This window comes from Myxocyprinus asiaticus, chromosome 33 (assembly GCF_019703515.2).
Source record: "Myxocyprinus asiaticus isolate MX2 ecotype Aquarium Trade chromosome 33, UBuf_Myxa_2, whole genome shotgun sequence".
Classification (NCBI taxonomy): domain Eukaryota; kingdom Metazoa; phylum Chordata; class Actinopteri; order Cypriniformes; family Catostomidae; genus Myxocyprinus; species Myxocyprinus asiaticus.
Genome location: NC_059376.1, coordinates 43,680,875 through 43,705,821, shown reverse-complemented (window position 1 = coordinate 43,705,821; position 24,947 = coordinate 43,680,875). Strand labels below are relative to the sequence as shown.

General features: G+C 37.4%; 4 protein-coding genes across 9 annotated transcripts; 1 reads left to right on the top strand and 3 right to left on the bottom strand.

Annotated features, from left to right (window-relative positions):
• Positions 1–27: 27 nt before the first annotated feature.
• Positions 28–13,525, bottom strand: LOC127423851 (interleukin-6 receptor subunit beta-like). Of its 6 annotated transcripts, none has more exons than XM_051668491.1 (17): positions 13,423–13,525; positions 12,757–12,819; positions 12,627–12,674; positions 12,398–12,523; positions 12,198–12,312; positions 11,035–11,168; positions 10,614–10,747; positions 8,673–8,817; positions 6,042–6,124; positions 5,742–5,958; positions 5,280–5,462; positions 3,314–3,412; positions 3,088–3,228; positions 2,851–2,991; positions 1,734–1,818; positions 512–593; positions 28–325 (listed from the first exon to the last, which is right to left on the bottom strand). In XM_051668491.1, the coding sequence occupies exons 2-17, from the start codon at positions 12,809–12,811 to the stop codon at positions 35–37; spliced, it is 2,079 nt and encodes a 692-aa protein (XP_051524451.1). In that variant the 5' UTR covers positions 12,812–12,819; positions 13,423–13,525; the 3' UTR covers positions 28–34. The 6 variants fall into 6 exon arrangements, with proteins under 6 accessions (XP_051524451.1, XP_051524452.1, XP_051524455.1 ...); XM_051668492.1 differs by having other exon boundaries at positions 12,398–12,536; positions 13,423–13,506; XM_051668496.1 differs by having other exon boundaries at positions 178–325; positions 1,775–1,818.
• LOC127423891 (uncharacterized) lies at positions 9,222–10,603 on the bottom strand. The gene is made up of 2 exons (XM_051668563.1): positions 9,917–10,603; positions 9,222–9,830 (listed from the first exon to the last, which is right to left on the bottom strand). Exons 1-2 carry the CDS (start codon positions 10,123–10,125, stop codon positions 9,425–9,427), a joined length of 615 nt encoding a protein of 204 aa, XP_051524523.1. The 5' UTR covers positions 10,126–10,603; the 3' UTR covers positions 9,222–9,424.
• Positions 13,526–16,330: 2,805 nt separating the features above from the next.
• LOC127423885 (shieldin complex subunit 3-like) lies at positions 16,331–19,385 on the bottom strand. Its single transcript, XM_051668556.1, has 2 exons — positions 19,264–19,385; positions 16,331–17,278 (listed from the first exon to the last, which is right to left on the bottom strand). Exons 1-2 carry the CDS (start codon positions 19,279–19,281, stop codon positions 16,577–16,579), a joined length of 720 nt encoding a protein of 239 aa, XP_051524516.1. The 5' UTR covers positions 19,282–19,385; the 3' UTR covers positions 16,331–16,576.
• Positions 19,386–19,401: 16 nt separating this feature from the next.
• Positions 19,402–24,669, top strand: srp19 (signal recognition particle 19). Its single transcript, XM_051668572.1, has 5 exons — positions 19,402–19,535; positions 20,500–20,575; positions 22,273–22,344; positions 23,685–23,796; positions 23,951–24,669. Exons 1-5 carry the CDS (start codon positions 19,498–19,500, stop codon positions 24,079–24,081), a joined length of 429 nt encoding a protein of 142 aa, XP_051524532.1. The 5' UTR covers positions 19,402–19,497; the 3' UTR covers positions 24,082–24,669.
• Positions 24,670–24,947: the final 278 nt, after the last annotated feature.

Genomic DNA, 24,947 nt, shown 5'->3' with positions numbered 1-24,947 from the left:
ACAGTCTGAAAATGTTGGAAGATAAATGTAGAGCTCAACCCGGAATCTGTCCATTTTGAACATAATCCAAATTAGCAGGTATTATTGGGCAATTGATGTACTCCGTCACACTAGATGGCGTCTGGGTGTTTTCTTCATAGTCTGAATTGGACTTCCACAAGGTTTGAGTTGTACCTTCACAGTTTGAGCAGATCTTCGATGGAATCAAATCCTCATCTTCTGAAACCACAGACATGCAGTGTTCAACATGTATGATGTTCCTCTCTGTCTGTTGGTCCACCACGAAAAAATTATCCAACTGCTGCACACAAATCTTATCGCTGCCCTGTTGAGATAATTTATAGATGTGAAATTTCTTGAGAAACAACATTTTCTTATCTCAAAGTCTTATACTGAACTTGGCTGGATGCTCAGTCTACTCTTGGTACGATACGTTGGTAAGAAAGTGTTTGCCAGGTACACAAATGTGACATAATGATTATCAGACCAAAGGGAAAAAAACGACAGTGACCTCATAATGCGGGTTGAGGAGCCAGCGTCCAATCAGACTGTGGCCGGGGTTTGCAATGTTTGGGAAGAAATATTCCTTCCATCTGTGTGTAAAGGGACAGAAGACACATTAATGCAGCCAAAATGAACACGGTAGCCATCACAAACAAGCAGATTTCTGTATTTTAATGTTAATGAATTTAAAGGAATATTCTGGGTTCAATCCAAGTTAAACTCAATTGACAGCATTTGTGGGATAATATTGATTACCCTCTTTTATTTAAAAATTGGTGTTCCTGTGGGTCTGGGTATCTCAGCGAGTATTGACGCTGACTACCACACCTGGAGTCGCGAGTTCGAATCCAGGGTGTGCTGAGTGACTCCAGCCAGGTCTCCTAAGCAACCAAATTGGCCCGGTTGCTAGGGAGGGTAGAGTCACATGGGGTAACCTCCTCGTGGTCGTGATTAGTGGTTCTCGCTCTCAATGGGGCGTGTGGTAAGTTGTGTGTGGATTGTGGAGAGTAGCATGAGCCTCCACATGCTGTGAGTCTCCGCGGTGTCATGCACAACGAGTCACATGATAAGATGCGCGGATTGACAGTCTCAGAAGCGGAGGCAACTGAGACTTGTCCTCCGCCACCCGGATTGAGGTGAGTAACCGCGCCACCACGAGGACCTACAAAGTAGTGGGAATTGGGCATTCCAAATTGGGGAGAAAAGAGGATAAAATTAAAAAAATATAAAAATAAAGAAATAAAGAAATAAATAAAAATGTGTGTTCCAGTGAGACACTTACAATGGAAGTCAATGGGGTCAATCTGTAAACATTAAAATACTCACTGTTTCAAAAGTATAGACACAAGACATAAACAATATGTGTGTTAACATGATTTTACTGTCATAAAGTATTTACAGTGTTACATCGTCATGGCAACAAAGTAGTAAAATTGTCTAACTTTCCACAGATGTGGTTAGTAAGTGATTTAATCACAGTAAAATCATGTTAACACACATATTGTTTATGTCTTGTGTCTATACTTTTGAAACAGTGAGTATTTTAATGTTTACAGATTGACCCCATTGACTTCCATTGTAAGTGTCTCACTGGAACACACATTTGTGCTTTTATAAAGAAAAGGAGGGATGAGTCGAAATTCATTTTTGTTGTAATCAACATTATGACACAAATGCTGTCGAGTGAGCTGAACTTGTATTGAACCCGGAATATTCCTTTAAAGGCTTACACAGTCCTAGTTAATATAAAGAATATTCCAAAGCCAAGGACCAGGAAGAGCACTGGAACAGCCAATTTTACGATCTCCTCATAGTCTGTAAAATGAAGAAATAAACTAGAATTAATTATTTAAGGATAAATTCATGATATGCTGCTTGCTTAATCACTATTAATCGCACATATCAATATTTGCTAAGAAAGGCCCCCAAATAAAATAATTATAAATATAATGTATATAATAAATAGGATATAATAATTCAGATAATTCAAAGACATTACATTCTTGTGGCAAATGAATAAAGCATTGATTAGACAATAAAAAAGTGGCTTTAGAAGTTAATATATTGTTTGATTTATTTCTACAGTATATCATTGAACACAAGCCTATCACTGGCCTACATGATTAATTGCATTAATTATTTTAACACATTATATATATATATATACAGTATATAAATACAATATACAACACACACACACACACACACACACACACACATACATATATATATATATATATATATATATATACATATACCGATCAGCCACAACATTAAAAGCACCTGTCTAATATTGTGTAGGTCCCCCTCGTGCCCCCAAAACAGCGCCAACCCTCATCTCAGAACAGCATTCAGAGATGATATTCTTCTCATCACAATTGTACAGAGTGGTTATCTGAGTTACCGTAGACTTTGTCAGTTCAAACCAGTCTGGCCATTCTCTGTTGTGTGTGAGACGCAGGTTGGCACTGTTTTTGTGGCACGAGGGGGACCTACACAATATTAGGCAGGTGGTTTTAATGTTGTGGCTGATCGATGTATATATATACAGTATATACTATATATACAGTATAATTAATCAGACTGAATTAACACATTAAATCAACAACTTGGTCCTGGATGCTGATTGGTCAATACAGTGTCACAGTCCTGCCAAAATCCACTATATAGTAACAGTTGTGACATGAAACACCTGTTCACCGACTAGTGTGCATATTTATCCGTTTACATTTCCAACCAAAGTTTACATGTCAAGAACTAGATCTTCTAGTGGGAGGATTAAGAATAAGTTTCTTATTAAATAAACAATAGTTATGCTGTGTTTGTGTTTTGACCAGAGCACGTTACCTAGAAGTGGCGTGTTAACATCTAAACTGGCCTTTGAGAAATTTCCAGTCGTGGTTTCTCCGTGTATAAACACCGAGTATCTGGTGTTTGCCTGAAGATTGTAGAACGAGTGCTGCTGTGTATTTGGAAAGATTCGGAGAGCTGAGAAAAAAAATATTCACCATGAGAGATTAGACAATAACATCAAAGTACAGGATGTGTAAATGTACAGATTCACCTGAGACTGAATCTTCTTACACTGTGAGTCATGTTTCCCTTTCAACACGAGTCTGTACTGAAGCACATTAATGCTCAACTTTGTCTCCTGCCAAACCCACTGCACTGACACCGATGATTTAGTCACGTTCACAAGGCGAAACCGCACAAGATCCAACAGAGCTGGAGAAGAGTTTGAGTTATTAGAACATATCTCAACATTTGTAAATAGTCTGTAAATTTTCTTCTTTGCATCATCAGAACTTACTGCCGTGCTGTAGATTAGCAGAGATGGATGTGGAACGGCTGCAGAGAGTGTCAGAAACGGAGTAAACACTGATGTTGTAGATCTCGTCTGGTCTGATGCCTTTGATCAAGTGTTTTAATAGTGAGACAAGTTAGTGTCACTCCACATTACAATGTGCAAGATGTCTGGGACAACTTTCATACAGGTCAAATAGATTGAATCTCATGATAACATGTTCAGGTCACATTTCACCAGAAAAATAAAAGGAATAAATATATTTTGCATAAAGAAACTGAAGCCTGTTTTTAGGACCATTAACATTTTTTGCATTGTGACATTATTTTCATGACATTAAAACACATTTCCCCCAAATTCTCATTACTGCAATGCATCTGGACATTTTACTTTTGAGTTTACTTTTGTTTGTAATCCTCCTTAGATTCCCATTACTCCTTTACATCACGTCATTTAGCAGATGCTTTTATCCAAAGCGACTTACAAATGAGGAACATAGCAAGCAATTACATGTAATACATAACCTTTCTCCTGTAAAATACTGTAACAACAATTTGCTTTTTAAATCAACATAAATTACTGTGATAAAAATCAGCATTAAAGTACAACAAATACTCCCATGGTGTATAAATACTGTACAGTTTTAAATGATATATATATTTTTTTCACATTACAGAAATTAGACTTTCGTACTGGTCCTAAAAAGGGCTTAATTCAGTCCCACCAGGATTATGGGGCACTTTTTCTTGATTTCTTGATCATTATTTTTTTTTGTGTGTGTGTTGTTTTGCAGTGAAAACTCATCATGGTGTATTTGTGTCAATGACAGTACAAGTGCAATTACCTGTAATATATTTGACTGCATAATAACTGAATATGCAGATAGCAAGCAAAAAAATAATAAACACACAAACACATTTCGAGCGTTTGTTTTCCGACGTCAGTGTGGAGAAAAGCGATCAGATTTCCACAAATTCACAGTTTTTCTGGAAAATCTCTACTAAAAACAACAAACAGCTAAAACCAGTCTACTGTAAGCTGTTTGGCTGGTTTTAGATGTTTTTCAGCCGGGAAACTGCAGAAATTATACAAAATTGCAAGCTACTGCAAATAATTTGGAAAATGGTTAAACTTGCAGTAAAGGAATATTTCAGGTTCAATACAAGTTAAGCTAATTAATTTCGACTCGTCCCTCCTTTTCTTTAAAAAAAGCACAAATGTGTGTTCCAGTGAGTCACTTACAATGGAAGTCAATGGGGTCAATCTGTAAACATTAAAATACTCACTGTTTCAAAAGTACAGACACAAGACATAAACAATATGTGTGTTAACATGATTTTACTGTGATTAAATCACTAACTGCATCTGTGTAATGTTATAGACAATTTTACAACTTTGTTGCCATGACGACGTAATGCCATAAACCCTAAAACCCTAAAATGACGGTAAAACAATTATACTTTACAGCTCATATAATACACGAGTTTTAACAGTATAATTAATGTAAGTGCTTTTATAAAATTATAAGCTTAACATTTCTGTCTTTAAACCCTCCAAAAATTGACCCCATTGACTTCCATTGTAAGTGTCTCACTGGAACACACATTTGTGCTTTTATTAAAGAAAAGGAGGAACGAGTCGGAATACATTTTTATGGTGATCAACATTATGACACAAATTCTGTCAATTGAGCCCAACTTGTATTGAACCCGGAATATTCCTTTAATTCTTGAGATTCTTGCAAAATCCTGGAGGGACTGCATTGTGCAAAATATACAGTATATACATGTACTGTATATGTATATATATATATATATATATATATATATATATATGTTTTTTTGTTTTGTTTTTTTGTTTTTTTATTATTATTATTTTGGGGTGGAAAAGGACCCCAACATGTTTTTGGCAGGTTTCAGGAGATGAATGAATGAAACATGAATATGAATATCATCACAGATAAATATTTGACCTGTCAGAATGGTTGTAAATGTGGAGCCGTTCACTCGTTCCCAGCGGCTGGAGTCTTTGTTTTCGGCACAGTGCCATTCGATGGCAAACTCACTCACATTTACCGCGGTGAATTCATGTTCCCAGTGAAGTCGCAGTGAGGGACCCTCAGAATAAACCCAGAGACCCTTCACTGCCGGCACATCTATTGGGAATTACACTGGATTAACACTCTGGAAGCACACATGCTTTTATGAAGTGAAATGTTGAACTACTTCAGCTCTGTGGCATCATCCATTTAGCATAAACACATTTATTAGAGGATAAGGAATGTAAAATTGATAACAGTTGATTTAATGAAATGTTCAGGTGAAGTGCTGAACACTGCATTTTATTCTGAAACACTAAAACAGATGCAATCAGTTATTGGTTTATCAAGGGTGCACTTAAAAATGTGTTTGCACACTAATAAGAAACAGCTCACCTTGAGGAAGATCTGCATGAACTCGGATTCGCCGGTGCGGTGACTGTCCAGCGCTGTTATACGCGGCTACAGTGACATCATATTCCTCAGTCATTATCGATACAACTGTCTTCAGATCAGATGTGTAAACAACCTGTCTCATAGAAGGCTGTTTGATGGGCGTGTAAGACACTTCATACCCTCGAATGAGCCCTCGAGCATCTTTGGTATCCAGAGCCTTCCACAAACATGCAGGAATTCAGAGTTAGAGGATCAATTTAGAGGACACTAATAACTATATTTCTGCAGCTTGAAAATCACCTTCCAGAGGAGCCACAGCTGTCGAATCCTGGACTTTTTATCTGAGGACACATAATAACTGACTGAAGGAGCCGCAGTCGGGCCTGAAAACAGAAATTAATGATGTAAGAGCTAGAGGTCGACCGATATCGATAACGTGAGGTGGTGGGAAAGGGCGATAACCCAGTAATCACCCAATAGTTGTTTTTTTTGCTGTTTTTTTGGGATCTTCTCCCCTTTTCTCCCCAGTTTGGAATGCCCAATTCCCAATGCGCTCTAAGTCCTCGTGGTGGTGTAGTGACTCACCTCAATCCGGGTGGCGGAGGACGAATCTCAGTTGCCTCCGCGTCTGAGACCGTCAATCTGCGCATCTTATCACGTGGCTTGTTGAGCGTGTTATCGTGGAGACGTAGTGCGTGTGGAGGCTTCACGCCATTCTCCGTGGCATCCATGCACAACTCACCACGCGCCCCACCGAGAGCGAGAACCACATTATAGCGACCACGTGGAGGTTACCCCATGTGACTCTACCCTCCCTAGCAACCAGGCCAATTTGATTGCTTAGGAGCCCTGACTGGAGTCACTCAGCACGCCCTGGGATTCAAACTCGCGACTCCAGGGGTGGTAGCCAGCGTCAACACTCGCTGAGATACCCAGGCCCCCAATCGCCCGATAGTTTAAAAAATTGCTTTATAGAATGTAAAAAAAAATAGTATTCTTTCTTTAATATGTCAGGCACAGACAAAGAGTCCAAAATGAATAAAATCCCAAATGTAGTTCTACCAAAATCCCAATAATAACCAGAAAAAATGAAGATTTGGTGCATAACGCTGAATTTTAAAGTGTAAACAAGCCCGAAACACAGTGGGGACTCTTATTTTGAAATTACGCAATGATGAAAAAACTATCAACAACAACTGGCATAGATTTTTGTCTATAATCAATAGTTCCAAAAAGCAACCATCTGCACCGATTAATCTGTAAAACTGATGTATCAGTCTACCTCTAGTGACAGCCTAATTTCACATCATCCACGCACTAATTGTCTGATGCATATGGCACACAAAACTGGAAAATGCTTTCTAAATATAGTAAGCATTGATCTGATTGGCTGGTTTGATGGATGTTCCGAGTAGAAGCGCACAGTACTTTTTATCAGTCCGTCTGGAAACAGAATCAAGGTTCCGTGTTGATACAACGAGCACTTTTGAGGATGAAATACTCACTGGATTTGCCAAAGTTTGTCAGGTTAGCTTCATCAAATCATGTAAAGATACTAAGAGTTTATTTTGAGGCAAGTAGTAGCAAGAAAATGCAGATATTCATGAGCAGAACTGCATATACTGCTGAAATAGTATGTACTGAGGGTTTATGTGCTGTATTTAGACCAATTCTCTACACGTTTTTCCACTATTTTACAGTGTTTTTTATGTGATCAATCAGAAGAAGCCTTTATTTTGTCATACATTATACATTTTGCATATATACAGTGAAATTCTTCTTTATCGCATATCCCAACTAAGCTGGGGTCAGAGTGCAGAGTCAGCCATGATACGGCGCCCCTGGCTTGATCCCACAACCTTTTGGTCAGTAACCCAAAACCTTAACCACTGAGCCACCACTGCCCCTCATCAGTGGCAGTGGTCCTCATGGATCATGGGAACTGCTGCGCCATTTTTTTAATGCTAGCTTTCCCATGCTGGTCTTATGGAGATATGTTATGGTGTGACATATCCAGTGTTGGGTGTAAACTTATAACATTCTAAATAATTACTGTAATCGTATTATTTTTAGTTTAAAATACTTGTAATCAGATTAAAGCTATTTACGGTCAATAAAATGAATTACTTTTAAGTACATTACTTGGGTTACACACATTTCTCATACATTTTGTACAATATGTACATCTGTTTGCACCCCATATCGAGAACAATCAAAGCATTTTATTTTAATTCGTTAAGTGCAAAAACAAAAACTTTTCTTTGGAAAGGAAAGGCTTTTTTTCTTCTATAAAGTAACTTTAAAGCAATGTAATTAGTAGTGTAGTTAATTTTTCGTTGAAGTAATCTGATTACAATTTTTGAGACGTAATTAGTCATTTGCAGTGGAATACTTTTTTTGAATGAATTTACCAAACACTGGGAATATCTCAGATAGCTCCGCCTCTAAACAGCACGTAACGACAAAACCGACTGCTTTTCATGTCAGTTGGTTTCCTGTCTAAGTGGGCGTGTTCTTGGCCAATTTAAGCTGCCATACGGTCCAGACATTTGCCATTTTAGTCTGGCTACTCAAGGCTACATTTAACATGACTTCACCTAACACGGTGTGGAACAGGATTTTAAACAAGTAGAACTAGACTCTTACAATTTCTGCAGAAAACGACAGTAGCTCTTGCCTGTGCAGAACTCACTGCCATGATGCTGGGGTGTTGTGGGTGGTTGCTGGTCAAAAGAGTCCTGCACACCTCTCCTTAACAACATACATGATTTGATGGATCATTCATGTCTGGAACAGGACCACTTACACACTCAACTAATACTTACTGTAAGAGAGGTTTGAGCAAATCACTGACACTAACTGAACTGCTGTTACACTAAAGAGTCAATGCAGAATGTTTTTACTGAATATCAAGAGGTGATCTTCACTCACGGCTCTCTGATGTCTTCACTCGTGTCTCAGCGCTCCAGTCGCTCCACCGACTGAGTCCATTAACACAGGAGACGCTCAGACTGTATTCAGTGAAGGGCTGTAAACCATCAATAAGAGACTCGACAGATGGGGGAAAAACGGCCGTCTGATAGAAAGAGAGAAGTATTTTTATTATAAAAGCATCTACTTACACTCTATTACACCATCAGTCAATTAGATTTTCTTATTGTGCTTCAGAGCTCTAATACACTATGTAACACAATTTTTGTTCCTGGGTAGTAAGTGTTATTTCCTAATTGCTAATGCCTCAAAAGTATAGAAAATGGCTATTATTCCCCATAAACTTTGCTTTTTGATATTTTGTTATGTACCTATTTCCATTGAGAAAATGGGCAAATTTGTGTCTTTTCGTTCACATGAAGTCAGAAAAAACTACATATGAATCCAAATTAACATGTATTTACACTAAAGTAATACAAAAATGACTACCAAAGATTTAGAAGTGAGTAGTTTTTCGAGATTTACGATTATACTGTAAATTACTTTCATGAATCAGCCCCCAAATGTAGTCTCCCATCATGTTCTCGTTATACTGTCCTTGGTAGCGGCGTTCAAAGTCCAGTATATCCTGATGGAAGAGCTCTCATCTTGCTCCTCCGAGTACGCTCCCATGTTCTCCTTGAATTTATCAAGATGAGCATCAAGGATATGGACTCTGAGGGACATCCTACAGCCCATTGTGCCATAGTTCTTCACCAGAGTCTCAACCAGCTCCACATAGTTTTCAGCCGTGTGATTCCCAGGAAGCCCCGAACCACTGCGACAAAGCTGTTCCAAGCCGCTTTCTCCTTACTAGTGAGCTTCTTGGGGAATTCATTGCACTCCAGGATCTTCTTCATCTGTGGTCCGATGAAGACACCGGCTTTGACCTTTGCCTCAGACAGCTTAGGGAAGAAGTCTTGAAGGTACTTGAAGGCTGCCGACTCCTTATCTAGAGCTCTGACAAATTGTTTCATAAGGCCCAATTTGATGTGCAGTGGTGGCATCAGCACCTTCCGTGGGTCCATCAGGGGCTCCCACTTGATGTTGTTCCTCCCCACAGAGAACTCGGTCCGCTGTGACCAGTCCTGCCTGTGGTAGTGCGCCTCGGTGTCCCTGCTGTCCCAAAGGTGTCCCAAAAAACATTTTAAATGTAAAAACTTTTAAAATTAAAAAAATTAGCAAATTTTATAACATAAAATTACCTTCCAGAGTTTTTTTTGCAGGGCTCGCAGGTGAAATGAGGTGCCCAGGGTTTGTCTTGATCCCCGACAGGCATAGCGAAATATGCCTTGTAGGCCTCACACATCTTAGCAGATGCTTCCACGGAGTACTTTTTCGCTCTTGTCTTTATAAATTGGCCGCAGACATAGCAAAATGTGTCTACCGGATGCTTGCAGCCTCTTGATGCCATCTCAGAAAAATGCAGATATGTATCCACTTAGACAGCTGGAACTAAACTGAACTGGTGGGCTTAAGGCCCCAGTATCTATACTACTATTTATATTACTGGAAATTTCTAGAACATTCTAGAAGTTACTCCAAGTTTACTCAGCAATGAATCTATCTGGAATGTTCTGGAAAATAGGTACATTTCATAATATCACTGTCCTGGTCACAATAGCAAAGTTTGTGGGGAATAATAGCCATTTTCTATACTTTTGAGGCATTAGCAATTAGGAAATAACACACTACCCAGGAACCAAATAAAAAATAAAATTGTTACATGGTGTAATGAATTAGACAAATTGAACCTGTAACAGTACACATCAACTATGATTAATGTTTCACTGAATCTCTCCATCTCTACAGACTATGCATGCAGACAGGTCGACTTTCATTAAAAGAACACCACTAAAGAGATTTTCTAGGTATTTCTGAGATGTTTGCTCAAGCTCTGACCTCTGTCCATGACTCGTTGAGATGTTTGTGACGGATGAGGCATTTGGTAATTGTACCTTTACCACTGGTCCATGTGATGGTCAGTGACGTGTCTGTGGTGTTAACAGACGTGATGACCGGCCGTGGAGTCTGAACTACAACATTAAAACACATTCAATCACATCTGCTTGAGATGTAGCTTTTCTGTAAGTCACTTTGAATATGAGAGACTGCAATATGATTCAATGTAAAGTATGAACAATAATCAAATTCTTATTTTGCAAGTGTCCAGTTTCACTATTACCAATTCTTGGTATTTAATTTCCTATGTAAATCAATAACAATCAATAGCAATAGTATATATATATATATATATATATATATATATATATATATATATATATATATATATATATATATATATATATATATGAAATCTTACTTATTTCATTAAGTTTCACTTTATAGACAGCAGAGAATATGACGTTTTGGTTGAAAACATTCTTTGATTTGATGGTTAAATAGAAACTAGAATAGAGATTTAAAAGGGAGGGGCAGTGGGTGATGTCCTTGGCTCTGCAAAACAAAAATATTTTGACATGTCATTTAATACTGAGAAACAGATAGATATTAATTATCCATTTTATATTTGCTGTTGAGTGATTTGTCTGTGGCTTTAAGGTCATTTATATGCTAGTGTCCTCCTAAACATTGACATAAAGCTGATATACACATTTCAAATTTACAAATGGTTATTGGCTATCAAAAAAATACAAGCCATTCATTATGCACCACCCCAACTTCATGTTTTGATAGAGCGCAGCTGTCTTGATTCCGCACGTATTTTTCCCATTCATTATTTCCATAATGGTTTCATAAAATCCTTCTTTAAAGAGTTGTGCACCATGAACCAAACCAACAAGCTCCGAGGTGAATCACATCATTACAAACTTTGATTTGAAGCAAAAAAGTATTTGAACATCGGACAAAAACAGATACAAGACTGTGTAATTAACATCTTTAAAGAGGGAATGAACTACAATCCCATGAAGCATTGCGAATGACGCAATTAAAAACAATGTTAATATATTTTAAAGTTGATTTAAAGTTGTCGATTATAAGTCTAGAACAATATGTTTTATTTATATTGCACAATACTCAATGGTTTGAGAGTTTAGAGAGAGCGACTCGACTGCATCATTCACAGTGCATTATGGGAGTGGGCGGAGCTACAGATCTCTTTTGAATGTGACTCTCTGATTGGTGGATCTTTCTTTAGGATTATGGGTAGTGTAGTTCTTCACAAGGAATTCTGCTATTAAAAATGAAGTTGAAATAACGCAAACTGATGACTTCAACAGAAGCATATACCATCGATGAACAACCTCAGAGCTCACGGTATGTCTGTCTTTAAAGGTTTATAAGGTGTTGGTAAAAATCAATTGGCGATTGGAGAAAATGACGGGGATTTTTACTTCTGGAACTAGAGTGTTGCGCTCTACAGGAAATACGTCAACAAGAACTGCGCTTATCACACCACGTCATTGGGTCTTTAAATACATGTTATACCAGATCGTTTATCTTCAGCATGTCAGAAGTGTTTACCGGCTGATAATGAAGGTGTTGATGATTTCTCTTCTGTCTTTATTCAACTGAATCCATCTGCAGGTGAAAGACATCTCGTGGAAAAGATAATGACAGGATGTGTTCACGAAGTTCTCTTGAGGAGAAAGTTAGAAATGACAACAAAAGCAATGGCACTACCTCCAAATAAGATCACAAACACAGTCTGAAAACAATCTTACCAGCACGAGTTCTAGAAACTTTAAGCATTCCATCTGTCGCTGTGGAGATGCAGTCACTGCTGTCCATCACACACACGTTCTTATAGTTTCGACAATCCGTCAAGTCTTTCTCAGTCACTGTGAGTTCTGTAGAACAGCCCTGTAAAATTACACCTCTGACTATATATACACTATTATGATTTTCAGAATTATCTTCTATTTAACCTGCAAATCCTATGTTGAAATTCACCTTGAATGTTGAAAGCAGGCTTAACATTGCTCTTCAAAGATGATGCACCTGTAAATCAAACACATTCAGCATTTATAGTTGGTGTGCATTTAAATAACACGTGCATTATATGTCTGTTGAAGTGACTTACAGCAACTTAAGGAGAACGCACAGATCAACACACATAAAACTCTTCTACTTGTCATTTTCACACCTGTAAAGGACAAATCAGTTAATATCTGAACAGACAGAATAGAACAAGTAGACCTTAACTGACAATATGCAACAAACATACAACATTTAAAGAAATAGAAATACATAATGAAAAAATATATTATAAAACATCCTAAAAGCAAGGAAAATGTATCTGAAAATAAGAGTAAAAATTCAGGTTTATTTAGGAGTAAAACAACAACAAGAAATGTTTTGAATTTGTGATTGACATTTAATTGAAAAATACTTTGTTAACCCCAACAGGGGGAAATTTCTTTGTCACGTTAGCAACACGAAAAGTGCAGCTGCTATACACAATAAAAACATTATCACACATATTATAAAAGACAAAACGCAAAAGCATATAGACTATATACTGTACAGGCACTAAACCACAATCTCCCCAGTGAGAGATTTTATAAGTTTATATGTTTACAATGCATGAATTTCAAAAGCCTGCAGATCAATTTGCAATTGCTAACATAGCTATTAAGGCATTTATTAGGTATTCAAATAACTTCCCAAACAATTCAAGTAAACTAATGCCATTGTAGCAACATGATTTCACAGCTGCAAGAGGAAAATAATGTGAAGAAACACTTACAAGACTTAAAGTCCACTTGAGTGTTGAAAAGCAGGAGAGGTTTCTGGAAAGACCTTGTTTGAAACAACACTTTTTACAGTTACTGTTTCTCAATATGAAGCACACAGGACACCGATAACATCAGACAAACACTTCCTTTAACATTTCCCTTCCATTGAACCTGTGGCTTCTTGATACTGAACAATTCAGCTGTTCAAGAGGTTTTAAATATTCACCTATTATCTGTAAAAACGTGAGAGTTCAGAAAAGCCTCGAGACCAGTGCAAAGTATTCAATAGGAATGGATTTGAAATGTGTAATAATCACTGTTTGGACTTTAGAGTGATGAACGTAAAGTTCTGAATTGAATGAATCTTCTCTTCATTAGGCTGTTGTTGCTGTCTGGTGTAAAACTGTGTGTCTGAACCAGACGGAATCAAGTCTTCAAGATTCTGCTTCAACATTTGTTTTCTTGTTTTTATGGAACTGTTGATGAATCAGACATGAACATCCATCACAAAAGGTGTTTCATATAGTTGCAACATCACAACCATCTTTTAATGAACAGGGTGAATGATTCTTCTGATGGTAATGGTCTGCACTTATATAACACCTTTTTTAACCCTAGCAGTTCTACAAAGAACTTTACACTGTGTCTCATTCACCCATTCACACACACACCAATGACAGCAGAGCTGCCATGCAAGGTGCTAGTCTGCCATTGGGAGCAACTTGGGGTTCAGTGTCTTGCCCATGGACACTTTGGCATGTGGAGTCATGTAACCCTGCGATTAGCAGACAACCCGTTCTACCACCTGAGCCACAGCCACCGATGATACTGTCAAAACATCATCATGCAACAGTAAATGCACAGATTATTCATTCTTACACATTAGCATCACATGTATGTGCTTAGTGGATGCTTTCTATTCTTGCCAAAGTATCATGCAATACAGTGCACAAATCACATTACTTACAAATACTGAATTGTATTTCGAATCTATCAGATTCTTAACAAATCACTATGTATGAACGTTTCCCAGTTTACCAGAATCTGATATTCTGTAGAATCAGATAAGGTACAGAATTCACAAGGGTTGCATGCTTCTTATGGTCTACATTGTGCACGTCACTGTGGTTTTTGATATTTTGTAGTAAAGTACAAATCATCTTTTTGTTGTCTTTTAATGTTAAGTGTCTGAATGTGAAATGTCACTGATGGAACTGAAGTGTCTACTCTTAATCTATAGGAGAACGAGAAACCTTGATGTGTTTGACATAAAGAGTGTTGGCATTGCCAAATCAAATTTAATTAACAGTGCTTGACCAATATTGATTTTTCAATGGCCGATATCTAGACAGCAGGATGGCTGATGTAAATGCCGATTTATATGGCAATTATACAACAGCAAATTAAATGTGCATCAAATTTCTAAAGTGAAAACAAAAACATATTTACAGTGTATAATATTTAGTCAAATTCACTTAAACTTGAAAAAAATAATAATAATTGGCAAATCTATTGGTAGATGTTTGAACTGACACAAGGGGAACATAAAACTTCATTGCAAGAGAATTCTTACCGAATATTTTTGTCTTTTTTTTACGGTACAAATATCTAAACTTTCTTAAAAAAGAAAAACATTACACCGAAAAACCTATTAAGCTCATTGCACTCATTTGACTGAGTAAACTCGTTCCCTCAATTCCATTGAGTAATGGGGTCTCCCAAAACATAAGTATTTAAGTTCAATTAACTTGCTGTACATACAGAATTCATTTAACTATATAAGTTAACTAGGTGCAAGTAGACTTAACTCAGATTTTCTATTTAAATATTGTTTTTCCTACTGTTGTTAATCATTTTAATTGAATTGATTAAATTTTAGAACAAACAATAGCACATCTCAATTAAAGATGATAACTGATTCTAGATCAGTTATTTAATATTTCTCCACAGAAATGCATTTATATCTGTAGTTCAGTTGCACATGCACAAGGAGAACTGTGGTAATGTTAACAACGTCCAACTTGACCAAATGGGACTTTGATCAACCTAATGGTGACATCATATGAAAACATCTATTTGCAATAAAACAATATAAATAATACTAACAAAGAGCTAAATCCTCTATGAATTCTAACAACCATTAAGACAACTTAATATTTCAAGTAATGACAACTTTAGGGTTTACAGTGTACTTAAAGAATATTCTGGGTTCAATACAAGTTCAGCTCAGTCGACAGCATTTGTGTCATTATACTGATCACCACAAAAATTAATTTCGACTCGTTCCTCCTTTTCTTTAAAAAAGCACAAATGTGTGTTCCAGTGAGACACTTACAATAGAAGTCAATGGGGTCAATTTTTAGAGCTGTAAATGTGTATTATTTGAGCTGTAAAGTTCTTTAAATCCTCATTTTTATGGTCGTTTTAGGCGTTATGTCGTCATGGCAACGCAGTAGTAAAATTGCCTATAACTTCACACAGATGTGGTTAGTAAGTGATTTAATCACAGTAAAATCATGTTAACACACATATTGTTTATGTCTTGTGTCTATACTTTTGAAACAGTGAGTATTTTAATGTTTACAGATTGACCCCATTGACTTCCATGAACCCTTTAACCTTATTTAACAATTAACTAAATTTAATAACATAACTGTATATGCTTGTAACAAGAAAAAACAATTTGCCAATGCGGTACGAATAAAAATTAATTTTTGGGGGGGTTTTTATGTTTAAAAATGACCCCATTGGAAAATCGTTTGTTATTTTTATTAAGCATAAACCCCACAAACTTTTGTTAGATTTATCTGAAAATTACACATTCTGCTACTAAAGTACATTTTTCTTTTTTAGGAAGTTTCGATATTTTTACCAGAAAATAAGACAAAAATACTCAGTAAGAAAATTATTTTTTGAATGGTTCTGTTAATTGGCCCAGCAAACACTGTTATAATTGCTCTGTGTAATCGCGAAATGGCCAAATATCTGCCGATTAATCAGCCTGGCCGTTATATCGGTCTATCACTATAAATGAATTCTCAATCAAGCAGGACAGAGACAGTTGTGAAACAAACAGCAGCACCATTTAATCCAGGGTTAAAATGCATATCACAAACTATAATTAAAAAAGATCATTTACACTTTTAAACAGAACAAGCTCCAAATCTATAACTTAATAATGTCTCCAAGTTTATGAACTGTTAAACTAATCTGTCCTGAGAGCTGGAATTCTTGTTTCAAGAAATTCCCGATGTATTCACAGTAAAAGACGTCACAGTACACCCAAATCTGTGCCAACTCTCTCTGAAAGTTGGCATTGCATGTGGGCAGTCTGGAGTGTCTGATCGCTCGGTTCAGATCAAGCCAAACAGCCTCCATAGTGTGCACTACACAGTTCACTTCACACACGACCCATTTGACTCTCTGGTAAAGATGCAGTCTGTGTTTCTCGACAGTCTTCCGGAACAGCCATGAGAACGAGTGTGTGATCTTCAGCGGTGTGCTTCTGTTGGTAATGACACACCATGAGCGTTTGAACTTCTTCGGTTCACTCACACACTGATCTCTGGCGCTCGTCTCAGGGCTGCTCGGTGACTTTCTTTTCCAGGTCTCTTCAGGTTTGCTCTTGTGTTTGGTGTTTGAAGCGTTCTGTGGTTCCTCCAGATAGCGTGTGATGTTCTCGAGATCTTCAGAGGAGACCAGCGGTGGAGGCTTTCTGGGTTTAATGGGTTTGTTGGTGTCGGATGTTGATGGGTACCAGGGTTTGAATTCAGGCAGAATTCTGCAGGGAAACTCCTCGAGAAGTTTGTGTGTGATGAGCAGAACATCTGAGACCTCCAACACACCGCTGAAATACACACTCACATCCTTATGACACACAACAAACACAACATGCAATCACATTACATGGGTCATTCCTACAGTTCTGTGACATTTGGGCTTTTAAACTTTTGATAAATGAAACATCATTGTTTTATATGTATATATATAAATATTCAAAAACTGTTTCTTTTTTTGTGTTATTTCACATAATGTGTCTATTTCTTAAATTTCATGATTTCACTTTTTACTTCTAAAATAACACGATTAGAATTTTAAATTAAAATACAGTAACTTTGCCTTCCATTATTTATTAATTTACACCCAAAATTTGCTTAAGAAACACAAAATATTACAGAAGTGTAGTTAAAAAAACTCCTGAATAACAGGGTGGACATGAGAATGACGGGGTGGGAAAAACTCTATTATCATTATTAAATTAAACAACAACTAGAAAGAAAGAAAAACTGAAGTTATTAGGATAATTTAACCATAGACAAAAAATATATATAAATGTGAGTATTTTTGCACTTACATTTACCAAAGAATTTTAAAATGCAGCTTGGGGACATGAGAAAATGACTATTGTCGATTAACCCTTGTGCGACCTTCAGGACATTTTTGTCTTTTTCATTTTTGTTTTTTCGATCATTTTGGCCGTGTTAATGCCAATGGCATAAATTTGGCCAAAGGTGTGTATTTTGGGGGGAATTTTGATATTTCAAGCTCAGTTCCTATAATACATCTATAATACACTGTGTACACAAAATAGTTACACTCAGGACCTTCAGGACAAAAATGTCCCCATTGAAACCCATTAAAACTGCAATATTTGATCCCAGTGCCATTAAAGCATAAAATCATGAATTCTATGATATTATGCTTTCATTCCGGAGCCCTGGCTTCAAAATTTACATTTTTATTTTTCTCCCCTTTTCTGCCAATTTGGAACGCCCAATTCCCACTACTTAGTAGGTCCTCGTGGTGGTGCGGGTACTCACCTCAATCCGGGTGGCGGAGGACAAGTCTCAGTTGCCTCCGCTTCTGAGACCGTCAATCTGCGCATCTTATCACGTGACTCATTGTGCATGACACCGCGGAGACTCACAGCATGTGGAGACTCATGCTACGCTCCGGGATCCACACACAACTTACCACACGCCCCATTGAGAACGAGAACCCTTAATTGTGACCATGAGGAGGTTACCCCATGTGACTCTACCCTCCCTAGCAACCGGGCCAATTTGGTTGCTTAGGAGACCTGACTGGAGTCACTCAGCACGCCCTGGATTCGAACTCGCGACTCCAGGGGTGGTAGTCAGCGTCAATACTCGCTGAGCTACCCACGACCCCATCAAAATGTACATTTTAAACATTTTCCACCAGATGGCGCCATTTTTCTCATGTTTTGCCTATGGAGCAAATACATGCTTTTTTCCTATTTTCTGTTTGCTGTATTATAGAGCACTGCAGGCCAATTGAATAAATGATGCAGCTAAAATTGTGTGTGTGTGTTGGTATGGATGTCAGAGTGTGTTTTGTATGTGTGTATTGAGAAATGTGTGACAGTGGCATTATGTAAACAAACTGGAATTTAAAGGGTTAAAATCCTGAAATGAATGAATATTTGGTAGTTATGATCAGGACTGAAGTTGGTTAAAAATGTTAACTCATTGAAAGTGGAAAATAATATTAATATATAATATTATTATGGCAGTTTTTGACACAGACATTTTTGTCCTCTAAGGAACTTTTTTTAAATTGACGCACAAGGGTTAAATACTACTACTACTACTACTACTAATAATAATAACTGAGTTTATGTAAAATTATAAAGAACTCTTTACTCTTTTTACATAAACTATTATACTTGAAATCAGCTGAAATGTAATATTATTAATACCATAACTTGTATACGCTAATACTTTATATAATTTCTAATAAACAGCACATTTATAAATGTTATTTACCAGTTTGCTAGCAGGAAATGTACACACAAGTTTGATTTATAAACACTTCTATCTCTAACTCACCTTCATCTCCCGAGTCATATTTCCACAATCTTTATTATAATCACGTTTTCATTCCTTAGTGTTAAATGTAAACAAGCTTCATGTTGCTAATGCACTTCCGGCCTGATTGGCGGCGCTGTGACGTCACCGCTGACGAAGAACACGCCCACTCACAGCCGGATGTGATGAAAGAAACAACTCATAATTTCACACGTGTGAAAAAAACACGAATGAAACTCGAATCTAATCTGAAATATGGCGCATTTAACCACCAATCCAGCGGCTAGAGAGAGGTCAGTATCGTAACGCTCACTTGGATCAATTATTAATGCAGTTTAATGCTGAGGAACACATTTATTGTGCTGCAGCTAAAGTGACTCACTTAAAATCTCACATTATTTTATGTGTCTGCACAGACACTACTCAAGTAAATAAAGTAATTGTACATATGATATTACCGTGTTTTTGTACATGTACCATGAATTTAGGAAGCGCTTTGGAGAAGTATGCTAATGCAATGATGTTTGAATTTGGTAATCATTAAATACCATGGTATATATCAAAATATCATCTGTTTCCATCATTATACCACGGTAATCTCATGAAGCACCCTTTAGTATTATGTAAATACCATGGTACGTGAATATGATCATGTGAATCATTCTGTTACCATAGTAACTGTTTGGCGTAATTATTAAGTAATTAATTACTGTAATTAGATTACTTTTTTCAAAGGAAAAAGTACGGAATTACCCTTAATTCTTCTGTAATTTATTTGTAATTGCGTTAAATACTGTATAGACTACAGACTACAATTCTATATAAAACAATAGTGAATTTAACGTCTAATGTTAAAATATATGTTTTCTAATTTAATGCTGCCCCCTTAAATTCTTTGGCCAGTTCATGAGTAATTTATTTGATTTTATATGATTTATTTGAAAGAATTAAAAGAACAGTTTCATGTCTATCCTTGTATTGTTCATCTGGTTGAGGTTGATCAGGGTTTTAGAAAGTAATTAGTAATTAGTAATGCAATTACTTTTCAGAGTAATTCGTACAGTAATGTAATTACATGGTAGAAGATGTAATTAGTAGTTAGTAATTAATTACTTTTTTTTAAGTCACTTAACCAACACTGACCATAGTATATAACAAAATACCATGTTATTAGCATCAGATACCAACACTGTATCATGGTAACGCCACAGTATTTTTCTGTAAAGGCGAGTTTGATTAATTTGTATCTATCATTAGGTTTCTGTGTATATATCCAGCGTACATCAACAGTAAAAAGACATTAGCAGAAGGCAGGAGAATACCTGTCGAGAAGGTGAGAATTACTGATATGATTATTTACAGTTGTGTTCAAAAGTTTGCATACCCTGGCAGAAATTGTGAAATTTTGGCATTGATTTTGAAAATATGACTGATCATGCAAAAAACTGTCTTTTATTTAAGGATAGTGATCATATGAAGCCATTTATCATCACATAGTTGTTTGGCTCCTTTTTAAATCATAATGATAACAGAAATCACCCAAATGGCCTTGATCAAAAGTTTACACACCCTTGAATGTTTGGCCTTGTTACAGACACACAAGGTGACACACACAGGTTTAAATGGCAATTAAAGGTTAATTTCCCACACCTGTGGCTTTTTAAATTGCAATTAGTGTCTGTGTATAAATAGTCAATGAGTTTGTTAGCTCTCACGTGGATGCACGGAGCAGGCTAGATACTGAGCCATGGGGAGCAGAAAAGAACTGTCAAAAGACCTGCGTAACAAGGTAATGGAACTTTATAAAGATGGAAAAGGATATAAAAAGATATCCAAAGCCTTGAAAATGCCAGTCAGTACTGTTCAATCACTTATTAAGAAGTGGAAAATTCGGGGATCTCTTGATACCAAGCCAAGGTCAGGTAGACCAAGAAAGATTTCAGCCACAACTGCCAGAAGAATTGTTCAGGATACAAAGAAAAACCCACAGGTAACCTCAGGAGAAATACAGGCTGCTCTGGAAAAAGACGGTGTGGTTGTTTCAAGGAGCACAATACGACGATACTTGAACAAAAATTAGCTGCATGGTCGAGTTGCCAGAAAGAAGCCTTTACTGCACCAATGCCACAAATGACAACACCTTGACACGCCTCACAGCTTCTGGCACACTGTAATTTGGAGTGACGAGACCAAAATAGAGCTTTATGGTCACAACCATAAGCGCTATGTTTGGAGAGGGGTCAACAAGGCCTATAGTGAAAAGAATACCATCCCCACTGTGAAGCATGGTGGTGGCTCACTGATGTTTTGGGGGTGTGTGAGCTCTAAAGGCACAGGGAATCTTGTGAGAATTGATGGCAGGATGAATGCAGCATGTTATCAGAAAATACTGGCAGACAATTTGCATTCTTCTGCACGAAAGCTGCGCATGGGACGCTCTTGGACTTTCCAGCATGACAATGACCCTAAGCACAAGGCCAAGTTGACCCTCCAGTGGTTACAGCAGAAAAAGGTGAAGGTTCTGGAGTGGCCATCACAGTCTCCTGACCTTAATATCATCGAGCCACTCTGGGGAGATCTCAAACGTGCGGTTCATGCAAGACGACCAAAGACTTTGCATGACCTGGAGGCATTTTGCCAAGACGAATGGGCAGCTATACCACCTGCAAGAATTTGGGGCCTCATAGACAACTATTACAAAAGACTTCACGCTGTCATTGATGCTAAAGGGGTGCAATACACAGTATTAAGAACTAAGGGTATGCAGACTTTTGAACAGGGGTCATTTAAGTTTTTTCTTTGTTGCCATGTTTTGTTTTATGATTGTGCCATTCTGTTATAACCTACAGTTGAATATGAATCCCATAAGAAATAAAAGAAATGTGTTTTGCCTGTTTTCTTTAAAAATGGTACATATATTACCAATTCTCCAAGGGTATGCAAACTTTTGAGCACAACTGTATAATGGCTATTAATATGAGTGTGTGTTTGTGTTTATATCGTTGAACTGACTGTGATGTGTTTATTCAGGGTGTGGAGAATCCGTCGTGTGCTGAGATCCGTGATGTGCTCACAGCTGCTGGATTGAATGTTGAAGTAGAGGTGTGACTGTTAGTTTATACGTGCTGATGCGTGTGAAATCAGCAGAGAAATAGGAATAACATGAAGGATTAAAGTTTAAATTCAGTCAATACAGATAATATCTGGAATGCAATTCAGAGAGCAAGAGAATAGCGAGCGAGGTCGAGAATTTCCAGGTGCAAAACTCAAGGGGTTTATATACACCGATTAGCCACAACATTAAAAGCACCTGTCTAATATTGTGTAGGTCCCCCTCGTGCTGCCAAAACAGCGCCAACCCGCATCTCAGAACAGCATTCAGAGATGATATTCTTCTTAGCTACAATTGTACAGAGTGGTTATCTGAGTTACCATAGACTTTATCAGTTCAAACCAGTCTGGCCATTCTCTGTTGACCTCTCTCATCAACAAGACGTTTCCATCCACAGAACTGCCGCTCACTGGATGTTTTTTGTTTTTGGCACCATTCTGAGTAAATTCTAGAGACTGTTGTGTGTGAAAATCTCAGAAATACTCAAACCAGCCCATCTAGCACCAACAATCATGCCATGCTCCAAAATCACTGAGATCACATTTTTCCCCATTCTTATGGTTGATGTGAACATTAACTGAAGCTCCTGACCCACATCTGCATGATTTTATGCACTGCACTGCTGCCACACGATTGGCTGATTAGATAATCGCATGGATGATTGTTGGTGCTATTCTGAGACACAGGTTGGCGCTGTTTTGGTGGCACGAGCGGGACCTACACAATATTAGGCATGTGGTTTTAATGTTGTGGCTGATTGGTGTATATATACATGCAGTATATATACAGTATGTGTTCCTTTTATATTATTGTTGGACAGGGTTTTATAATATTTGAAGTGCATATGTCAACTATGAAACTAGACATTTGATCAGCATTTGTTAAACAAAGCACAGAACAGATATTGTAACAAGTTTCAAGAACTAAGACCTGAAAACTGACATTATAAATGTACATCTAGGAAGTGGCAGATGTGCAAGAACTCATGGTGGAAAAGCACAATATGCCATCTCAGATGTTAAGAATGTCATCCTGTTTTCATACATGACATACAACCCTCATCTTTATTAGCTGTTATCAGCTTAAAACATCAATAACAGCAGTAAAACATGATTCATATTTGGAAGACAGATGCAAAGTGATATAATGAATCAAACTAAAGAGAAAAGCAATGTAAGGTTACAGAAACTCAAGATAGAATGATGTAAATCAGAAAATCCGTGATCATAAATAAACCAGCAGTATGACATGTATTTCTCCTGCACCATGTGCAGTGGTTTGTTTATTTTGTGCTAAATAACCTAATGATCCTGATGTATCCTTTGTAAAGAGTGTAAAGATGTACCCACGGGAATGGAACAGAGATGCTCAGTTCAGAGGACGAGTGAGAGTTCAACTGAAACTCGAAGATGGGAGTTTGTGCCAAGACAAATTCACATCTAGTAAGTACCGTTGACATTAAGAGCATTTTCTGTTACACATGTATAGAAAAAAAAATGGTGGCATGTTTTGAATCCTCTGAAATTTTCTACAACTTCTTAAATGCATCAAAGTTTTATTACTTTGAAATAACGTCGCTTTTCTCTTTCTGTGTAGGGAAAGATGTGATGTTTTATGTGGCAGAAATGATTCCCAAACTGAAGAGCAGAATGCAGAAGAGCGGTGGAGCAGACACAGGAGCACAGCAGGGAGAAGGAGGAAAGAAAGGAAAGAAGAAGAAGAAGTAGATGATTCGAGAGCGTTGGTTTCCCAAAAGGTTCGAGACGGAGTGACTCCTCAAGACCCAGATGACCATGATATTGGTTCCCCTTCGAATAATGGATGAATAGTTTGTCTTTTTTGTTGGACTCGGGTGAAGAATAAAAGATGTGACGTGTCAGTATATTCATAATGAATACTTTGAGTTGCTCAGTGGCACCTGATGGACTTTACCATTTCATTTGAGTGCCAGATGATATTTGCAATATTTTATGACCACTGACCACTGTTTATTTTCAGTTAAATGTTCTTGATGGATTATGTTTTAATGAAATGCATTCACAGGTCGTGTGGCCGCATCTTTCAGCACATCTGTGAGATGCCAGTGTTGTAAGTGTATTGAGCTAGCATGTAGGATGAGTGTTTGACAGGACTGTAACAGGCTGTGAAATGCCAGTGCTCATGTCCTTCACAACACCTGTTCATTACAGAATCACACCGCATGACTGCACGCTGCAGGATGGGCTTTCATTCTTAAGAACTATTACAGTATATTTCCATCTGTGTTAATGAAGGATTAAACAGTCCTAAAGTTAAATAAAAGAGAATCAAACTGAGATGAGTCAAATCTCTGTTTATTGAGCTCATGTGGCGTACAGTACACGTCTGTGGCATCAGATCAGTGTGATTGCTTCGTCAGGCAGTTGTTGACTTTGGGCCGCGGTTGTCGCCAAAATTCTTCAGATGTTTTGTGCGAGTCTCCAGCCTCTGGAGCCATTCATCATGCAGCCTGAAATAACATGATTACAGCACATTGAAATATTCGACAAATCACTGTACCACTCAGCAATTCATGCACATCATCAAACACACATGGTCACCAGAAAGAAACTGA

What these genes read in the sequence shown, in the direction of transcription:
- LOC127423891 (XM_051668563.1), bottom strand. Translation starts at nt 10,125, where the DNA reads ATGGCATCAAGAGGCTGCAAGCATCCGGTAGACACATTTTGCTATGTC. An exon ending in TGCAAAAAAAACTCTGGAAG is followed by an intron (nt 9,831 to 9,916) that starts GTAATTTTATGT and finishes CCTTTGGGACAG; the next exon opens with CAGGGACACCGAGGCGCACT.
- LOC127423851 (XM_051668491.1), bottom strand. Translation starts at nt 12,811, where the DNA reads ATGACAAGTAGAAGAGTTTTATGTGTGTTGATCTGTGCGTTCTCCTTA. An exon ending in ATTTACAACCATTCTGACAG is followed by an intron (nt 3,413 to 5,279) that starts GTCAAATATTTA and finishes ACTTGATCAAAG; the next exon opens with GCATCAGACCAGACGAGATC. An exon ending in TTTATATTAACTAGGACTGT is followed by an intron (nt 594 to 1,733) that starts GTAAGCCTTTAA and finishes CTTTACACACAG; the next exon opens with ATGGAAGGAATATTTCTTCC.
- srp19 (XM_051668572.1), top strand. Translation starts at nt 19,498, where the DNA reads ATGGCGCATTTAACCACCAATCCAGCGGCTAGAGAGAG. An exon ending in GGAGAATACCTGTCGAGAAG is followed by an intron (nt 20,576 to 22,272) that starts GTGAGAATTACT and finishes GTGTTTATTCAG; the next exon opens with GGTGTGGAGAATCCGTCGTG. An exon ending in GATTGAATGTTGAAGTAGAG is followed by an intron (nt 22,345 to 23,684) that starts GTGTGACTGTTA and finishes TCCTTTGTAAAG; the next exon opens with AGTGTAAAGATGTACCCACG.